This window comes from Fibroporia radiculosa (genome assembly GCF_000313525.1).
Source record: "Fibroporia radiculosa TFFH 294 genomic supercontigs, scaffold272, whole genome shotgun sequence".
NCBI classification, from domain to species: domain Eukaryota; kingdom Fungi; phylum Basidiomycota; class Agaricomycetes; order Polyporales; family Fibroporiaceae; genus Fibroporia; species Fibroporia radiculosa.
In genome coordinates, this window is record NW_012133188.1 from 1 (window position 1) to 15,219 (window position 15,219).

The following is a 15,219-nucleotide window of genomic DNA, read 5'->3' on the forward strand; positions in this document are numbered from 1 at the left end:
CACGCGTGGGTGGCGGCGCAACTTGTACGCCGCCGCCCGCGCGGTGGCGCGGATGCTCGGCGATGGTGGGCCCGGGGGATGTCTGCCCGCGGCGCCGCTCAGGGTGGGATTGCGTTCCGCATCCGCATCTGGTGGGCGGAGGCTTTGTGTTCCTGCTGCGCGTGGACGGGGGGCTGCTGCTGAAGTGGTCGAGCGTACGTGTGCGGGCGCTCCGACGGATGGTGGATGACATAGCTTGGGCCGTCCCGACGGTGGTGCTGACGCTGCGGCAGGGGGGGGGAGATGACTGTCTCAGGTCTGCTGACGAGAGCCCCTGCGAGTCCGGGTTCTGTGATGCAGATGCATTCGCGCGTGCGGCTGGCTCGCGACTTGTTGCGGGGATTGTAGTTCGGACTGGGCTCGGAGATGTGCAGGCGTTCCGGCTGGGATGGGATGGGGCGGATCAACGTGGCCGCTAGCGTCGTCGTCGTTCGCCCGCTGTTGGGTACAGCACAGTGAATGGCTCCAAATGGCGGCTACGTCATGCCGGGGTCGAATGGGAGAGGGGCGCATGACTGTCCGAGACTGAATAGCAGAAAAGCTAGCCGGGAAAGGCCTCGGATAGGGGCTCTGGGCTGCGGTCCGAGTACCAGATCAACGTCCGGGCGCAGTCGATAAGCGTCCGCGCTGACGGAGACTGGAGCAGGCGAGTTTCAGGACTGGCCAGGCGAGGGCGAGGGCGAGGGCGACGCAGCGGGAGTGGCAGCGGAACCATATGTTTCCGGCCAACCTGCAAGTGCAACGACTCCGAGAGAGGGCCCGCTACGGATACGCTAGCGAGCCCCGCTCTGGCTGCACCGGAGCGCTCGACGCCAGTGCGGAAGGTTGGTAGCCACGCCTCACCGCCATGCCGTCGATCCACCGCGCCAGTCAGGCGGTCCCTTAAGGTTTGTTTCTCTTCTCGGTCATCAATCTGCTACAATCGCTGAACGTGAAGAATCGGGTTCTCATCCATCCCAGCGGGAGAACACCAGAGCCACCTCGAACAGGCATCCATCTCGTCCCTTCGGCGAGGGCCCTGTCCGGCCCACTGTCTCTCTCCCGGCCGAATAATATCAGACAATCCCATCGACAACACAACATCTGACCCACGCGCAAGCCATCCGCGTATCTGGGTCAGCGTCTGTCCACACAGACGGTGTGACAGTAGTGTTGCACTTGCAACCCGGCACAAAGGTCAGACCAACAAGCCGCCGGCTCTGAATAATCATCACGGTAAGTCTATTTTCAAACATGTGAGAAACACACGGGTCGGTCTCGATTGGTTATATACACCACACAAGGTTTGAAGCATCCTCGACACCCCCTTTGTGGCGGCCTGCATCCCACGCACATCCGCTTACCCACACCTGCCGTCCAGGTCCGCTCATCGGTAAACGTGGTCCGCTGCAGCGAGCGCGCATGATCAGCCCCACCCATCCTGGGCGATGGACGCGATGGGAAAGAACGCACCGTGAAGGTTCGCCGCAATCTCGGCTTCGGCCCTGTCCCCGTTCGCCAGCAGCTTTTCCTTGTTGTACAGCAGCTCCTCACGCGTCTCCGTAGAGAACTCTTGGTTTTGCGCTGCGCGGGAGAACCCCACCGGACAATGTAGCGTAGTCGTTCCGTGCAATGCACAATTTGATGATGATCCCGAAATGTCATCAGCGCCAGAAAATCTGAATAGATAAAATCCGCGCACTCTCTACGATCGCGTCCACCGGACAGGCCTCTTGGCAGAACCCACAGTAGATGCACTTGGTCATATCGATATCTGCAAACTCGTCAGCGCGTCTCCTGGAGCGCGGACGACGCCAGCGCGCGTTACTCACCGTATCGCGTGGTCCGTCTCGAGCCATCCAGGCGGGCTTCGCTCTCGATGGTGATGGCTTGTGCGGGACAGATAGCCTCGCAGAGCTTGCACGCTAACGACATATGAAGGGATGCACACGCCGCCGAACACAGGGACTTACCAATGCAGCGTTCTTCGCCACTGGGGTACCTTCGCAGAGCATGCTCTCCGCGGAAGCGTGGCGATAGGGGACCCTTCTCGAACGGATACATGATCGTATATGGTGGCCTGAAGAATTGCTCTAGCACGAGCCACATGCCTGCCGACAACAATGAGAGCCCCATAGACGAGACGGTGTCATCGCTGACGCACCTCGCAGTATCTCCGTAAAGAAAAAGAGGTGGACCGCCTTGTCGATAGCACCGGGCCCGTCCTTGTACGGGTCGAAATCCTTGCCCGGCTCATCCGCAGCAGAGTACATAGACGTCTTGATGCCGGGAGAGCGAGGAGAAGCAGCGTCGTGCAGATGGTCGTGGACATGACCATCTTTAAGCAACGGATCCTGAGCGAGGCGTCGGGCAGTTGTAGACAGCAGACGGTGGGCCAGCAGAGCAGACGGACGCGGGGCCACCATACGAGCGGCTACCCGCGCTGAGGGCCCAGCAGCGACGAGCGCGCGGACAAAAGACATGGTGATGGAGGTTGTAGTCGACGTGCTCGACGGCGACGACGGCGTTGAGGGTAGTTAGCGACAGCGGCGGGCCAACTCAACGGCGTCGGGCGTCATGCAGGCCACCCCGGGGGATGCCGGGACACGGCGCTGACCAATCATATCGCTGGGATCGCAGCTTTCGGGGCGCGTCGCCCAGGCTCCGAATCAGCGACCATGTCCGCCGCAAAGGCCAAGGCGAAGAGCACACAGACGAAATCGACTCCTCCTCTCACGACACAGGGTACGTTGTGGCCATTCACCAATGCAGGCCTGAAAGGTCACGGGCGAATTCGCTAGCCAGAGATCCAGCAGAACTACAACCGTCTCCAAAATGACTTGCAGACGTTGGCGAGCAAGATAGGCGAGCTTGAGCAGGAGGCGGAGGAACATGGGTGCGTGGAAATGCGCTCTCAAGTTCGTATCTGTCCTAAACCAAGCTTGCTAGGTTGGTGTTGGCTACATTAGACGAGGCACTCGCCGAGGAGCCTGATCGTAAGTGCTTCAGGCTGGTCGGCGGTGTGCTTGTCGAGCGCACTGTCGAGGATGTTGTGCCTGCACTGCAGACGAACAAGGATGGGGTACGTCTGCTGCTTGATACGCTGTGCTTTCGGAAATTTACTTTTCATGAGCAGATCCTGAAGGTTATATCAACACTGACCGACCAATACAAGTCTAAGGAGGAAGAATTCGAAGTATTCAAGCGGGAATACAACATTCGGCCGGCATCTGCAGCATGATGAATACAACAAGTTGGCTTGCTGTACTGACAATGTTGCGGACAGACCGGCAAGCCCGAGGATCTGCGTGCTCGTTTGCATCATTGTTGTCTATGTTGTGAAGACGGTATTAGTATCCAGTGATAAATATCTGTCTGTGTATCTATCATTCGGATACACCATGCAATGGCAATGAGACCCGAGATCTTTAAATCTCTAGGTTGTAAGTGTGGTCTGGCAGATGACATCTTCAATGGGCGGCCTCATCTCTGCCACCGGCTGCATTTTTCCAGTGGCAAGGTCGAGATGCCGACTTCTGCGGGTACCTGACCATCTATTTGTATTCCCAGACCGCATAATGTTCTGACGGGATCCTTCATCCTCGCTACCATCGCCATCACGTGTGGTCATCTTGTATAAATGGGCGGCATCTCCGAACCTGTGCCTCACATATTTTGTCGAGTCGCTGAGCAGGCCAGCTGCAGGTTCCTTGCCCAAGGGCAAAGCTAGTACATATCTACATATACCTGCGTTTGCAAGGTATCCCTCACTCTTTCTCCCCGTCGCTCTTTTCTATATTCAAAATGCTGTTCAACATCTTGATTGTTGCTCTTTTGGCGCTTGCCTCCGGTGCTGCTCCAACACCTGCTGTCCCACAGGGTATGTTCAATTCCTCGAAGTTGTTTCAGACTTAGAACTCATCAATCCATAGTTGAGGGAGAGAGATCAGCTCTTCAGGGTGCATCATCCATTTCTATACCTGTAGCTTCGCCCTTGCCTCTCGTTCCCTCGAGTAGTCCTTTCAATGGCAGCGAGATCGGGTCGGAACTACCATCTGGTCAGTCCGGTTCACCAACAGCAAATACGGAATCAAACAACTCGACATTTACGGTACCGACTGTTCCTACGCCGCCAATCCTAGGGCAGTCGTCTGGGAGTTTGACCAGTACGCACACCCTGTTAGTCAATCCTGATCGTAAGTTGACCTGTATGTAGCAGCGCCAACGAACTTGTCGAATCCCATCTCGCCTTCTCCTTCGGTGCCCCCTCCTTCCTTCTCGCCCTTCTCTTCGGAGTCTGCTTCCATAAGGGCGTCTAGCCCTCTCGGAACCGCAGCAGGGACATCTTTCGGGGCAGGAACCTCGTCTGTACCATCTACCACGAGCAACTCGACCGTTGCGCGCTCCATCCCCTCTACCTCCGATTTTACCTCATCCTCGTCCCCGTCCTCCGAATCCTCGCCCAATTCCGTTACGTCGTCCTCTAACACTGCTTCTGCTCCGGCTCCGGCCACTACTTCGAACACTACAGAAGCTCAGGAATATCTGAACACCCATAATAACTGGCGGCAGTTCTATGACACGGATGCGCTGACATGGGGGGACGACCTGCAGCAGGCAGCACAGGCCTACGCGGACAGCTGCGTCTTTGCCAATCCAGCGCCCAGTACTCTCGGGGTCTCGGCCGGTGCGAACCTCGCGGCCGGCACGGGGCTCTTTGCGCCCTACCAGGCAGTGGACGAGTTCATGACCGACCTTTGTACGTATCTTCGACAGGCTCCCGGTCGAGGCCTCGCTGATTAGGCCCGACGCAGCCCAGTACAATCCCCAGGACCCCAGTTATCTGCATTCCACGCAGGTGCTGTGGAAGAACACGACGCAGCTCGGGTGTGCCAATGCGCAGTGCTCGAACATACTCGACGAGCCCGCCACGTACCACGTGTGCCTTTACCACCCTGCCGGAAACATCGTCGGCCAAGCCCAGTGAGTGGATTCTTTCCTGCGTGGGCTCGTTGTGTCTCAATCCATGCCGTGTAGGTTCAACGTGCAAGTGGGAGATACATGATTTCGCTTTCGCTGACGCGCCGATTTGGAATCTGCGCTGTTCAAATCACCACATTCACCTTCTCATCGTTCAAGTGTGGTTGGTAACGGGCAAGCCTGTTCTTTACTTTGCTAGGTTCGCTTAGTTTGGCTGTATCTCTTCATCGATTCGTTGCGTCCTCTGTTAGGGTTCTGGGTTGCTTTTCTTAGTATTGCTAAACGGTCAATGTATTTTGAACAAATCACAAGTAGTCTCGCCCACACACAATACTGAATGAGTAAAGGCTGTAAAGATAACGATCTTCATACCAATAGCTGATAATTTTACAGGAGGTTACGTAGCTTGAAAAAATATAGGAAAGGCCTGGGAATCGAGAAAAACAGCTCTTTGTCGCCAACACTGGCAACAGCTATTCTAGCCGCTGCAAATCCAATGAGACGCTATGCCGCCACACATAGAGTACTGGTACCTACTCCACTGAGCGGCCTTGAGCCATCTTCCCGCGTTCGCATGATCGTCGTCGCCATAATCATAGTCATAAGCCAAACGCCGCATGATGATAAAAGGCATCTGCACCACGATCTGTTTCGATTGGACGGTTAATATTCTGTTGTTGGGAGCTTGAAGTTCCTTCTGAACTGGGTACGACACCCGCAGTCCCCATTCCCAAGGCCTTGAGAGCTTTGAGAAGTTCCTTCTTGGCGTGGTCGCGTTCCTCCGGCGAGCCCTTGGACATCTTCATGTTAATGTACTGGTGGAGGTACGCCGTTACCAGATGCGTGGGCCCTCGTGTCTTCGCGTACGTCGCAGACAGCTGTTTATCCAAAGAGCGCAATCAGGATAGAGGCGGTGTACCCTCCATACCATCCCGGAAGAATTCATCGGTCAGCTGGTCTCGTCTTCTGAGCGCAGATTCGCCGTCTGCACGGTCGTCTTTGCATAACCAGCAGTCACAGATGAGGATCGCGTGGGTCCATAGATCTTCGCGACGCTTTTCGTACGACTCCGCAGAGGAGCAACAGTCTGAGAGGATGACTTTGGCGCCAGCTTTGATTCGTTCTGCTGGTGACCATGACATCACCAATACAATTACAGCGCGCATTGGGGGCGCATGCGTGCTTGAAGAGGAACAGTAATGTGTAAAACCCAGTCGAGGCGTATGCAAGTCGTCTTTCTCGATCCCAAGGCTTAAGGGCTACAACGAATCCGCAGCGAATCAGCACAAATTCTAGATTCCAGTCTGGCGATGTTGATATCGATTATTAGCGGCAAAGTGAGGTAAAATATGGGAGTATGCAGGAGGGAGAGATGGATAGTCGCTTCCTGTATAAAAATCAAAGACAAGATCAAAGAAGTTTGGATTTCCATAAAGCTTCTGGGCGACGTGAGAGGGGGTTGCAGCTTGGGTGCGCGTAATCCTACGCGAGGTGGTGAAATTCATACTTGTCTGTGCTTTTCTGTCGGGAAAATCGGCCATAGATACGTGCACAAAGGGATTTGATACAAGCTGTACAAGTGAGTGTAAGATTGTGAAGGGGAAGATTGGATTTGATAGACGTGAAGGAGCGTAATCAGGGGCTCCTCAACAGCATATCTCATTGCGATAACGCCCCGACTTCCTCCACGAGTCTTGAACTGCATGACGTCGATGGGACCTTGGTAATCAGCGATGTCGAGATGGATATCGCGCTGGGATATTGCGAACTGATGTCCCCAATCATACATGCCCGTATGTTCTTTTTGAAGGTGTTTCCGCGACCGAAAAATCCAGCTTTTAATCTCTTTATCATTAGGGAGCGCTTGCTGCAGTGCTTTGAAGCACCTCTCAGCTTCATTGTAGTTTCTCCTAGTATAGTGACTCAGCACGGGCTCATCTGAATAGAACCCGAATCGAGGACTGACTTCAGAAAGAATTTATCGTGCATCAGTAAGCGCTCCGGAACAGAAATTCAATCGAAGATAGGCTCCAGCGCGATTAGCCCAAAGTACAACAGCTTAAGAATTGCGCGCGAGTTCGTGAGAATATGCATTCACAGCGGGGAGCTACAGAGAGTCCTTGAGGTGAGTGTCGCCTTGGTGTTTCCACGCCTCGGCATCGTCTCTCACGACAGACGACCGGCGTACTTGAGGAACTGTCCTCTAAACGATGTCTCAGAGGATGTGTTTACTGGCCAAATAGATGTCGGTGGGAGAATCAACACAAAGAAGCGGGTTGGAGCCTCCCACGGCTGATTTGAGAACAGGTTCGCGGATTGTGAGGATGCACCCTATCTGCCGGGGAACAAGGCGTCAAGATATTTCACAGAACATTCCGAGGCAGCTGGGAAGCCATAGATGGTGAGAATAGATGAATCGCCTTCGGGGTCCTCGACGACCGTTTGGACGCATGATAATCGCGCTGAAAGTCTTTAGGTAATCTGCGCGATCAAAAGCAAGATCTCTCAAACCAGACTCAGCAATCAGACGACAAAGAATCAATCCTGTGAACAATTAGCACCAAGCATGTTCTCTGTGTTAAGAACCATGCCTTGTAAACCTTACGAAGAAGCATCTGGGAAAGACTAGATCAGCATTGGAGAGTGAGCAAAACATCAGTCAATGTATACCTTTTGAATATGAACTTGCCACCTGATATGACACAACGCCGGCTGTGCTTGAATACTTCGCATGTCCAGTCAAGGTTACTTCGTTTGCGTCGTCGCCATCTTTGCTTTCCATACTTTTCAATGCGCTCAACTATACCATGTATTCTCCAATGGTGGGCGTGATCGCACAGCAATGTTTGAGCGGGTACCTCCCGATCATCTGGATGTGACTTTGCCATTCTCTGAAGCATCTCACCACCTCTAGATAATTCATCCGAAATATCCTCCTCGTGCTTCTCTGCAAAGTTCTTCGTTACGGATAGTGTCGGATCCTACAAGCATCTCGGGGAAATTACCGCGAAATGAATGGGATGAGCCAGAGATGCAAGAGATTGTTAATATACAACATACTTAGTTTGAGAGCTTGCAGAGGAGTTGCACTCGAAGGCTTTTAAACCACATTTTGTGATTCTGAATGGCTGCGTGGAGCTCATCGAAGGACAACGTCGGATCCTTAGCGGCAAGGTAGACGCTAAGAAATTGAGCAACCCCTTGAGGTCGCTGGGTGCGATCCCAAGCTGAGCTGTCATTTCACTGAGCGTACAGCTTAGATCCACGATGAATTAGGGTAGCGGGTAAGCGAAAGATGACGGAAATCGATGAAGCAAAATCCCCTGGGCTGTTACGGCTTTCGCTACGGGCAGATGCTCTGGGACTCGAAGACAGCTGCAGGTCACTTATTAATTCGAAGGATTCTTGGGCCAAATTACAGAAATGACTCTAACTTGAGCACAAAATACACACTGCGACTGCATCCGCTCAAATACCTTCCTTGCATTTTGAATTTCGCGCTTTCAGAAGCATATTCGATTGCCTGGCCCAGGAGTGTAAACAACCATGGATTCGAGTAGATGGATATGAATACGCCGTTATGGGAAACGACAAGTCATGCTGGACTTGTTCGAGACACCAGCAAATATCGTGCTAGTATTCATTGTTCTAGAGCACGCTCCGTGCAAACTCCCGTAGGTAAAGTTCGTCTAAGAGGTCAGCCGTAATAAGCATGAAAAGTTCGCTGTCGCCACCAACGGCAGCGTTAACCACTAGCGGAGGACGTTAATATGAGCTCGCTTACGAAGATAATCTGCTTACGCCATTTAGCAACTCGAAGCCATCTTGTAGCGTTCAGTCTGTCGTCGATATCCAAATATTCATGAACCAATTGGAGTATAATTAGGGTAGGCTGATGAAAGCTGATTGTAGGAGGGAGACGGGAGAACTCGGAGACTTCTAGAGTCTGTGATGACTGAGTCGTCTCCATATTCGACACCACGAGTCCTAAGGTTGCTAGCGCTTTGATTGTCTCCTCCACATACTGCTTGAATGCGGTTAAAGTCTTGCGATCGCTCAGCTTCGCGGCAGTCGCTTGATGAGCTAATGACATAGCGGGACGAACCGAGCCTCGCGTCACCGCATATGTCGAGGAGAGATTTTTCTGGAATGTACGAAAACTGGAAATCGGTTGGCTTCGACGTAGTCCGCCTTGGAGGAGCTGGTCGACCAATTCTTCTCGTTTCGCGAGAGCCGTCTTTCCGTCTGCACGATCATCCCTACATAGCCAACAGTCACAAAGGGTGATCATATACTGCTGCTGCAACATCTGACGGCGCTTCTCATACGACAATTCTGTAGTATAATGCAACGTAACTTCTTCACTTGCTTTGATTGGCTGAGTGGCCCTGATGGCCATGACATCACCAATGCACGTCCAGGTTGCGTTGGCTACGCATGAATGATTGAATAGCGCGGGAAGGAGGTAGAACCCTGTCCATGAATCAATGTTGTCCTTCTCGACACCTCCCAACGGTTGTGCATGCAAAGGTATCGAATTGAACTGGTTATGCGCACATATGGCCTCCAATTGAGCGATATCGATATTTACTGTTGGCGACAGAGGATTCACTGGTAAGGGATCGCATGGTAGCGTTGGAGGATACGAAGGAGGAGGAGGGGGATAATATTGACCTGCGTAAAGACCAAAGACGAGGTCATGAAGATCCGGGTTGCCGTAAATCTTCTCCGTGACGTACGAGACAACAGCACTTTGAGTCGGTGTATTTGCTTTTGAAGTGATGAGATCCACAGATACCATTACCTCTTTCGCATTCTTGAGATCATCGCTAGAGATTGATACGAATGCTTTCGAGACAAGCTAAAAAATATGCATGTAGACACAATCCATAGCTGATTAAAGACAAACACACCAATAGCTCCCCTACAGTGATATCTTTTGTCGCAGCTATTCCTCGGCCGCCCCCACGATGCTGAAAGCGGCTAACTTCAATAGGTCCTTGGTAATCCGCGACGTCAAGGTTGACATCAGACTTAGACATTTCGAACAAACGCGTCCAATTATATACGCCTGTTCGTCTCTCCTTTGATCGTGCTTGGGATCGGGCAATCCATTCTTTTACATCGCTATCTTCGGGGTGAAACTGTTGCCATTCTTTGAAACGTTTTTCTGCCTCCACGTAATCCCCTCTAGCGTATTCAGCGCGTGCTTCTCGGTAGAGTGCCTTTTCGCGGATAGTATTAGATACTCCAGGGTCAGAACATACACGCCGTGCATCAACGAGTGTTCCGGAGTAGAACCCCATTCGGAGATACGCTTCCGCCCGATTAGCTCGCAGCACGGTAGCATTTGGGTCCAGTTCGAGACCATGTGAATAGGCAACCGCCGCAGGAAACCAGAGCGAGTTTTTGAAATAAATATTGCCCTTACTCTTCCAGCCTTCGACAGTATCCGTCATCGTAGGTGATCGGGGCACACGCGAACCCGTCCGCCAACTCACATCGTGGAGAATGGTGCTATGTGCCCCGATCAGCTGGATGTCGGTGGGGGAGTCCACTCGCACAATTGGATCTGTGCCTTGAGCGGGCATTTTGAATGTCGGCTCGCGAATGGCGAAGATAGAACCTATAGGAAACAGTGAATCGAGGTGTTTCGTAGAGCAATGAAATGCAGTCGGAAAATTATAGATGGAGAGGACGCCTGCGATGCCCTCCGGGTCCTCGATGACGGTTTGAATGGCTGACATCCGCGCTGGGAGATCGTATTAGGCAACAGGTATGGCTATCTCATGAAGACGAACCGAATGGGGCGATGGTACGACAAAGCAAATACCGGCCCTGGGAAATCATTGTAAGTAGCTTTGACTGCGTCTCAAAAACTCACTTTATGAACATTTCTGACAAGCATCTGAGCAAATGTGACTGCAACAGTAGTTAGATGAGCTACAAGGGGACAATTCTCCGCATACTCAATCGTAAGTCTTCCAGGGGAACTGTGCTCGAGTGCTTGGGAAAACCGGATATTGTCATTCTAGTATATACTCCTTCCGTGGATGCCTCGCCCTGCTCTTGTGTCCTGCGGGCGGAGGCATGGTTGGACAAGAGGATCTGAACGGGTATGTGTGGGGCGGGCTCTGGGGGAATCAGACGATCTTTTTCGTGCCATTTCTTGTAGTTTCGGATGGCTGTATCAAGTTCATCTGGGGCCATTCCTGGATGAATTCTTGGGGGCGCGTTGGGTGCCGACGATGTCAATCCACGCAGCGTATCGAAGTCACTAGATGTGAGACCCAACTGGGCCATCATGTCCCTGACGAGATTGGGATCCATAGCGAACAAATAGCAAAGTGGAAAGTGAATAGTAGGAGGAGATGGACGCCGTGGCCAAGCCTGAAAATCCTAGCAAGTAATGCACTACCTACTAAATTACTAAATGAGGAAGGCCCCTTCGCTTCGGCAAAAGACCCGGAGCCGTTGACTTCACTGGGACAGTACGGTGTACTAGACGTCAATACTGGCACTCTAGTATATTCTTTGTTCGTTCGTTTAGTTATCACTCAATGCTCATTGCTGTAAACAAGCCTCCACCGCTGGTCCAAAATACATGCTGCAGCCATGAACAATTCAAAACCCGGTTCCGCATCTTTGATCCATCCCCTTCCTTCCGAAACACAATCAAAGCTACGCTCTACTCAGATTCTCACGTCGTTTCCCCAGATCATTTCTGAGCTCGTGCAGAACTCGCTCGATGCAGGGGCCAAGCAGATTGATATTGGCGTGGACTGTGAGGATTGGGCGTGTTGGGTGCGCGACGACGGCGTCGGCATAGGACGGGATAGTTTCGACGTCCTTGCGGGAGGTTCCGAGGCAGGACGTTATGGTACGTTGACTACGGAGTGTATTTTTTTGAACATAAAGCTCAGAACAATTATTGGCATAGGTACTTCCAAAGCATATTCATCCGCGTCATTAGACCAGGTCTCAACCTTTGGGTTTCGTGGTGAAGGTGGAATATCCCTGCGAGCATTTGCCTTTCTATCAAATTACTGACAGATGCATAGCTTTAGCTTCCGCGGCAGATCTTTCATGTCTAGAAATCTCGTCCAGGACGGCTAGATCCAGGGAAAGTTGGTCAGTAATCCTAAAAGTAGCTTCGGTTCCCCCAGTGCTATCGGCTTGATATATCTGATTTGGTTGTCCTTACTCATATCAGGGAAGAGCCGTCCTATATAATGGTCCATCTGTTCGATGGCGCAGAGATACTCCCGGTACAGTCGTGTTCGTCCGCGATGCTTTCTATAATGTACGTCAATCTGTTCTCACAGTTTCATTGGGAACCGACGATCCGCGCAAGCTTCCCATTCGCAGGCTTTCCCACCCTTCTCCTGTTAGGACAATTGAGTTAATCCGTAGAGATGTGGAGACATCCTCTTTAATGTTTCCTAATGTTTCCTTCACATTTGAAAATTCACACAAGGCAAAGGAAGGGGACCCTGGAAAGGGCCGGATCATGACCGTGCCCCGAGTGAGTGCCGGGTCCTAGTTGCAGAATCCTTGTACTAATGCTTCAATCAGACGTCTTCCAGTCTCGCGACCTTCCGCCATCTGTATGGCAAGGCTTTAGCACAGGTGAGGACTTTCGTCTCGCTAAGCTTTGTCCAACTAACCTATGCGAAGCATATTGAAGAAATTGACGAGACTGATGATCAAATGAGGTTACACGGATTTATCAGCCTTGATGGGGCCCAGTCAAAGGTGAGTGAGGAGATCATAATAGACTAGTCTTTTTGGATTTATTACAAAATTTCTAGGCATACCAATTTCTTTGTACGTGGGGATACTAGACTATTTGTATGAATGATGTGGCTTATCATGCTTAATTATCCATGCAAGATATCAATCGACACATCCTTTCACCGTGCGATCTTCATCGCCTAATTGATGCTCAGTTCTCCAAAAGCTCCTTCATGAAGCATGTGAGTATGTCCTTGAGCTCACCTGATACTGTCGTTCAAATCTTCTATAGGCTTTCGATGAAGAGGGAGAAACTAGCCAGCCACGTTTGAGTAAGTACTTCTTCGTAAGTGGCGTTTCTCTCAATGACCTCTCAGTCAGACCTTCGTCGTTCCCCGCGTAAAAGCGAGAAGAAACCAGCGTTCGTTCTCAATCTCACTGTTCCTCCGAGACTTGTCGACAACTGCATTGAACCAGCCAAGGCCTCTGTCCAGCTCCAGGTATGCTAACGATTTGTGGGATGGTACTTTCGTCGCATTTATATCCGAGTCAGAATAGTGGTGCAGCTTCGAAATTTCTGGGGAACGTAATTGAAAAATTTCTCATCCGTAATGGGTTCCTCTTCCCGAAGCGAGCTCGTTCGCCTCCTTCCATGCATGATAAAAGTACATCTCGGGACACTAGAGTATCATCCAGGAAGAAGAGAAAGACCCTACATGATTTAGCGAGTGAACAGGAAAATGGTCGCTTCTTGAGTTCAGCGTCCTCTGGAGTAATTAAGGTGGATGAACCTTCTGGAGCGGAACCTACGGCACTTATGGCTGATCTTGTAAGCTTGTTGCAGTTTACGGATTACACTTACCTCATGCCTTCCCAGAACTGCGTTCCTACAGCCGAAGACACGAACAAACAGACGATCTGGACTGACCCGTCTACTGGAGAGGCATTTGTGGTTGATGCGCGTACAGGGAACTCATATCCCGTGCACATGAAGCCAGGCGTTGGTGGTGATACACCAATTTTCCGCAGGCGCACGTTGGGGATCGCATCTGGTTCAGGGAATAAAACTTTTAATGCCCAGGAAACAGAGGAGATGCCGGCGTGGATCCGGAGAGCATTAGAGGTATGTCGAATGATAGGACACTATACCAGTTTTCTCAATATCTTTCGATTTTCATAGACGAACAGCACATACAAATTACCGGAGCCGCGGATACCATCACTAGCTATTTCCGCTGGATTGGCACTAGCCGGTTCTCAATGTTGCGATACCTCAGCATATTGCGCATTGTCCACACATAAAGGAGCGAGTATGTATGACAGTGGCGGTCGACACCAAGACGGTTGGTGGAATATGGGTGCTTTTCCGACTCGACCTGGCCGGTTCAACAAGACGGCTCTACATGATGCGGAGATACTGGGCCAAGTCGACAGAAAATTCATCGCCTGCATGCTCGCAGCCGAGTGCGACAAGGGGAAAGCGCTAGTGCTGATCGACCAGCACGCGGCTGATGAGCGTGTCCGAGTCGAACGTTTCCTCAAGGAACTTTGTCTTGGTTTCCTACAGGGGTACCCGCCTTCGCACGCATCTGCCGGAGATACGACGGATCTCCTGTCTGGACAGCGATCGGTCACAGTCAGGGAATTGGTGCATCCTGTCCCGGTTCTCCTGACGCGCCACGAAGTCGAAAAGCTGGCCGCGGGGGACGTACAAGTGGCGTTCAAGTTGTGGGGCTTGGCCTTCACAAGGCTCGACGAGGCGCTGGAATCCTTCGCGGATCCGTTTGCGGACAAAGTCGGGGATGACGGCAGTGGATGCCAGAGAGACTATGTCCAAGTCCACGTTCGAACCGTCCCTGAAGTTGTCGCTGACAAGGTGAGTTCGTGCGAGCTCTTGCACTGACAGTTTCAGCTGAGGTATCCTCAACCAGCTCCTAGCTGGCGACGAGCTGAAAGATCTGGTGAAAGGCTACCTGGCTAAGTTGGACGCGGAGGGAGCGCCGATGCCGTCGGCATCGCAGCTCAAGTCAGGCGACCCGAGCGCGTGTGAGGAGGGGGCGGAATGGCAAAAGGCGATGCGGTGGTGTCCACGCGAGCTCCTCGAGTTGGTCAATTCGAAGGCATGTCGAGGTCAGTGTTCAGCCATTCTGCTAAACACGCGCCCGTTGATATGTTCCGTCTAGGTGCAATAATGTTCAACGACCCGCTGACCTTGGACCAGTGTACGAGCCTGGTGCAAAGGCTGGCTCAGACGGCTTTGCCCTTTCAGTGTGCCCATGGGAGGCAAGTTAGTTATCTTATCGTAAATATAGGCCAAACACTCATAGACGTGGAGCAGACCTTCGCTCGTCCCGCTTGCGGATGTCGGCACCGACAGTGTCCAGGGATCCGAGAGGGCTTTGCCCCATGCATATGGCCAGAGGATAGTTGATTGGTCCTCCTTCGCTGCATCATGAGCTTGACTCTTCTTCCCGTTGTTGTACCCCG

The 15,219-nt window shown here is 52.0% G+C and overlaps 6 protein-coding genes across 6 annotated transcripts; 3 read left to right on the top strand and 3 right to left on the bottom strand.

The window, feature by feature from the left end:
* Nucleotides 1–1,444: 1,444 nt before the first annotated feature.
* Nucleotides 1,445–2,501, bottom strand: FIBRA_00571 (uncharacterized protein; the record flags this gene model as incomplete). Its single annotated transcript, XM_012322463.1, has 5 exons — nt 1,445–1,697; nt 1,777–1,792; nt 1,851–1,943; nt 1,992–2,129; nt 2,183–2,501. The coding sequence occupies 5 exons, from the start codon at nt 2,499–2,501 to the stop codon at nt 1,445–1,447; spliced, it is 819 nt and encodes a 272-aa protein (XP_012177853.1).
* Nucleotides 2,502–2,696: 195 nt separating this feature from the next.
* FIBRA_00572 (uncharacterized protein) lies at nt 2,697–3,259 on the top strand (the record flags this gene model as incomplete). Its single annotated transcript, XM_012322464.1, has 4 exons — nt 2,697–2,763; nt 2,824–2,914; nt 2,968–3,100; nt 3,155–3,259. The coding sequence occupies 4 exons, from the start codon at nt 2,697–2,699 to the stop codon at nt 3,257–3,259; spliced, it is 396 nt and encodes a 131-aa protein (XP_012177854.1).
* Nucleotides 3,260–3,822: 563 nt separating this feature from the next.
* On the top strand, nt 3,823–5,083 carry FIBRA_00573 (uncharacterized protein; the record flags this gene model as incomplete). Its single annotated transcript, XM_012322465.1, has 5 exons — nt 3,823–3,898; nt 3,951–4,184; nt 4,235–4,777; nt 4,833–5,001; nt 5,056–5,083. The coding sequence occupies 5 exons, from the start codon at nt 3,823–3,825 to the stop codon at nt 5,081–5,083; spliced, it is 1,050 nt and encodes a 349-aa protein (XP_012177855.1).
* A 514-nt stretch (nt 5,084–5,597) lies between these two features.
* FIBRA_00574 (uncharacterized protein) lies at nt 5,598–6,164 on the bottom strand (the record flags this gene model as incomplete). Its single annotated transcript, XM_012322466.1, has 3 exons — nt 5,598–5,813; nt 5,866–5,876; nt 5,927–6,164. 3 exons carry the CDS (start codon nt 6,162–6,164, stop codon nt 5,598–5,600), a joined length of 465 nt encoding a protein of 154 aa, XP_012177856.1.
* A 2,482-nt stretch (nt 6,165–8,646) lies between these two features.
* Nucleotides 8,647–11,328, bottom strand: FIBRA_00575 (uncharacterized protein; the record flags this gene model as incomplete). The annotated part of the gene is made up of 6 exons (XM_012322467.1): nt 8,647–8,750; nt 8,800–9,859; nt 9,912–10,750; nt 10,800–10,836; nt 10,883–10,920; nt 10,968–11,328. 6 exons carry the CDS (start codon nt 11,326–11,328, stop codon nt 8,647–8,649), a joined length of 2,439 nt encoding a protein of 812 aa, XP_012177857.1.
* Nucleotides 11,329–11,613: 285 nt separating this feature from the next.
* On the top strand, nt 11,614–15,188 carry FIBRA_00576 (uncharacterized protein; the record flags this gene model as incomplete). The annotated part of the gene is made up of 16 exons (XM_012322468.1): nt 11,614–11,878; nt 11,939–12,004; nt 12,060–12,145; nt 12,212–12,523; nt 12,574–12,627; nt 12,676–12,753; nt 12,810–12,825; nt 12,892–12,974; nt 13,025–13,064; nt 13,114–13,232; nt 13,286–13,561; nt 13,610–13,855; nt 13,913–14,608; nt 14,664–14,862; nt 14,916–15,000; nt 15,071–15,188. The coding sequence occupies 16 exons, from the start codon at nt 11,614–11,616 to the stop codon at nt 15,186–15,188; spliced, it is 2,739 nt and encodes a 912-aa protein (XP_012177858.1).
* Nucleotides 15,189–15,219: the final 31 nt, after the last annotated feature.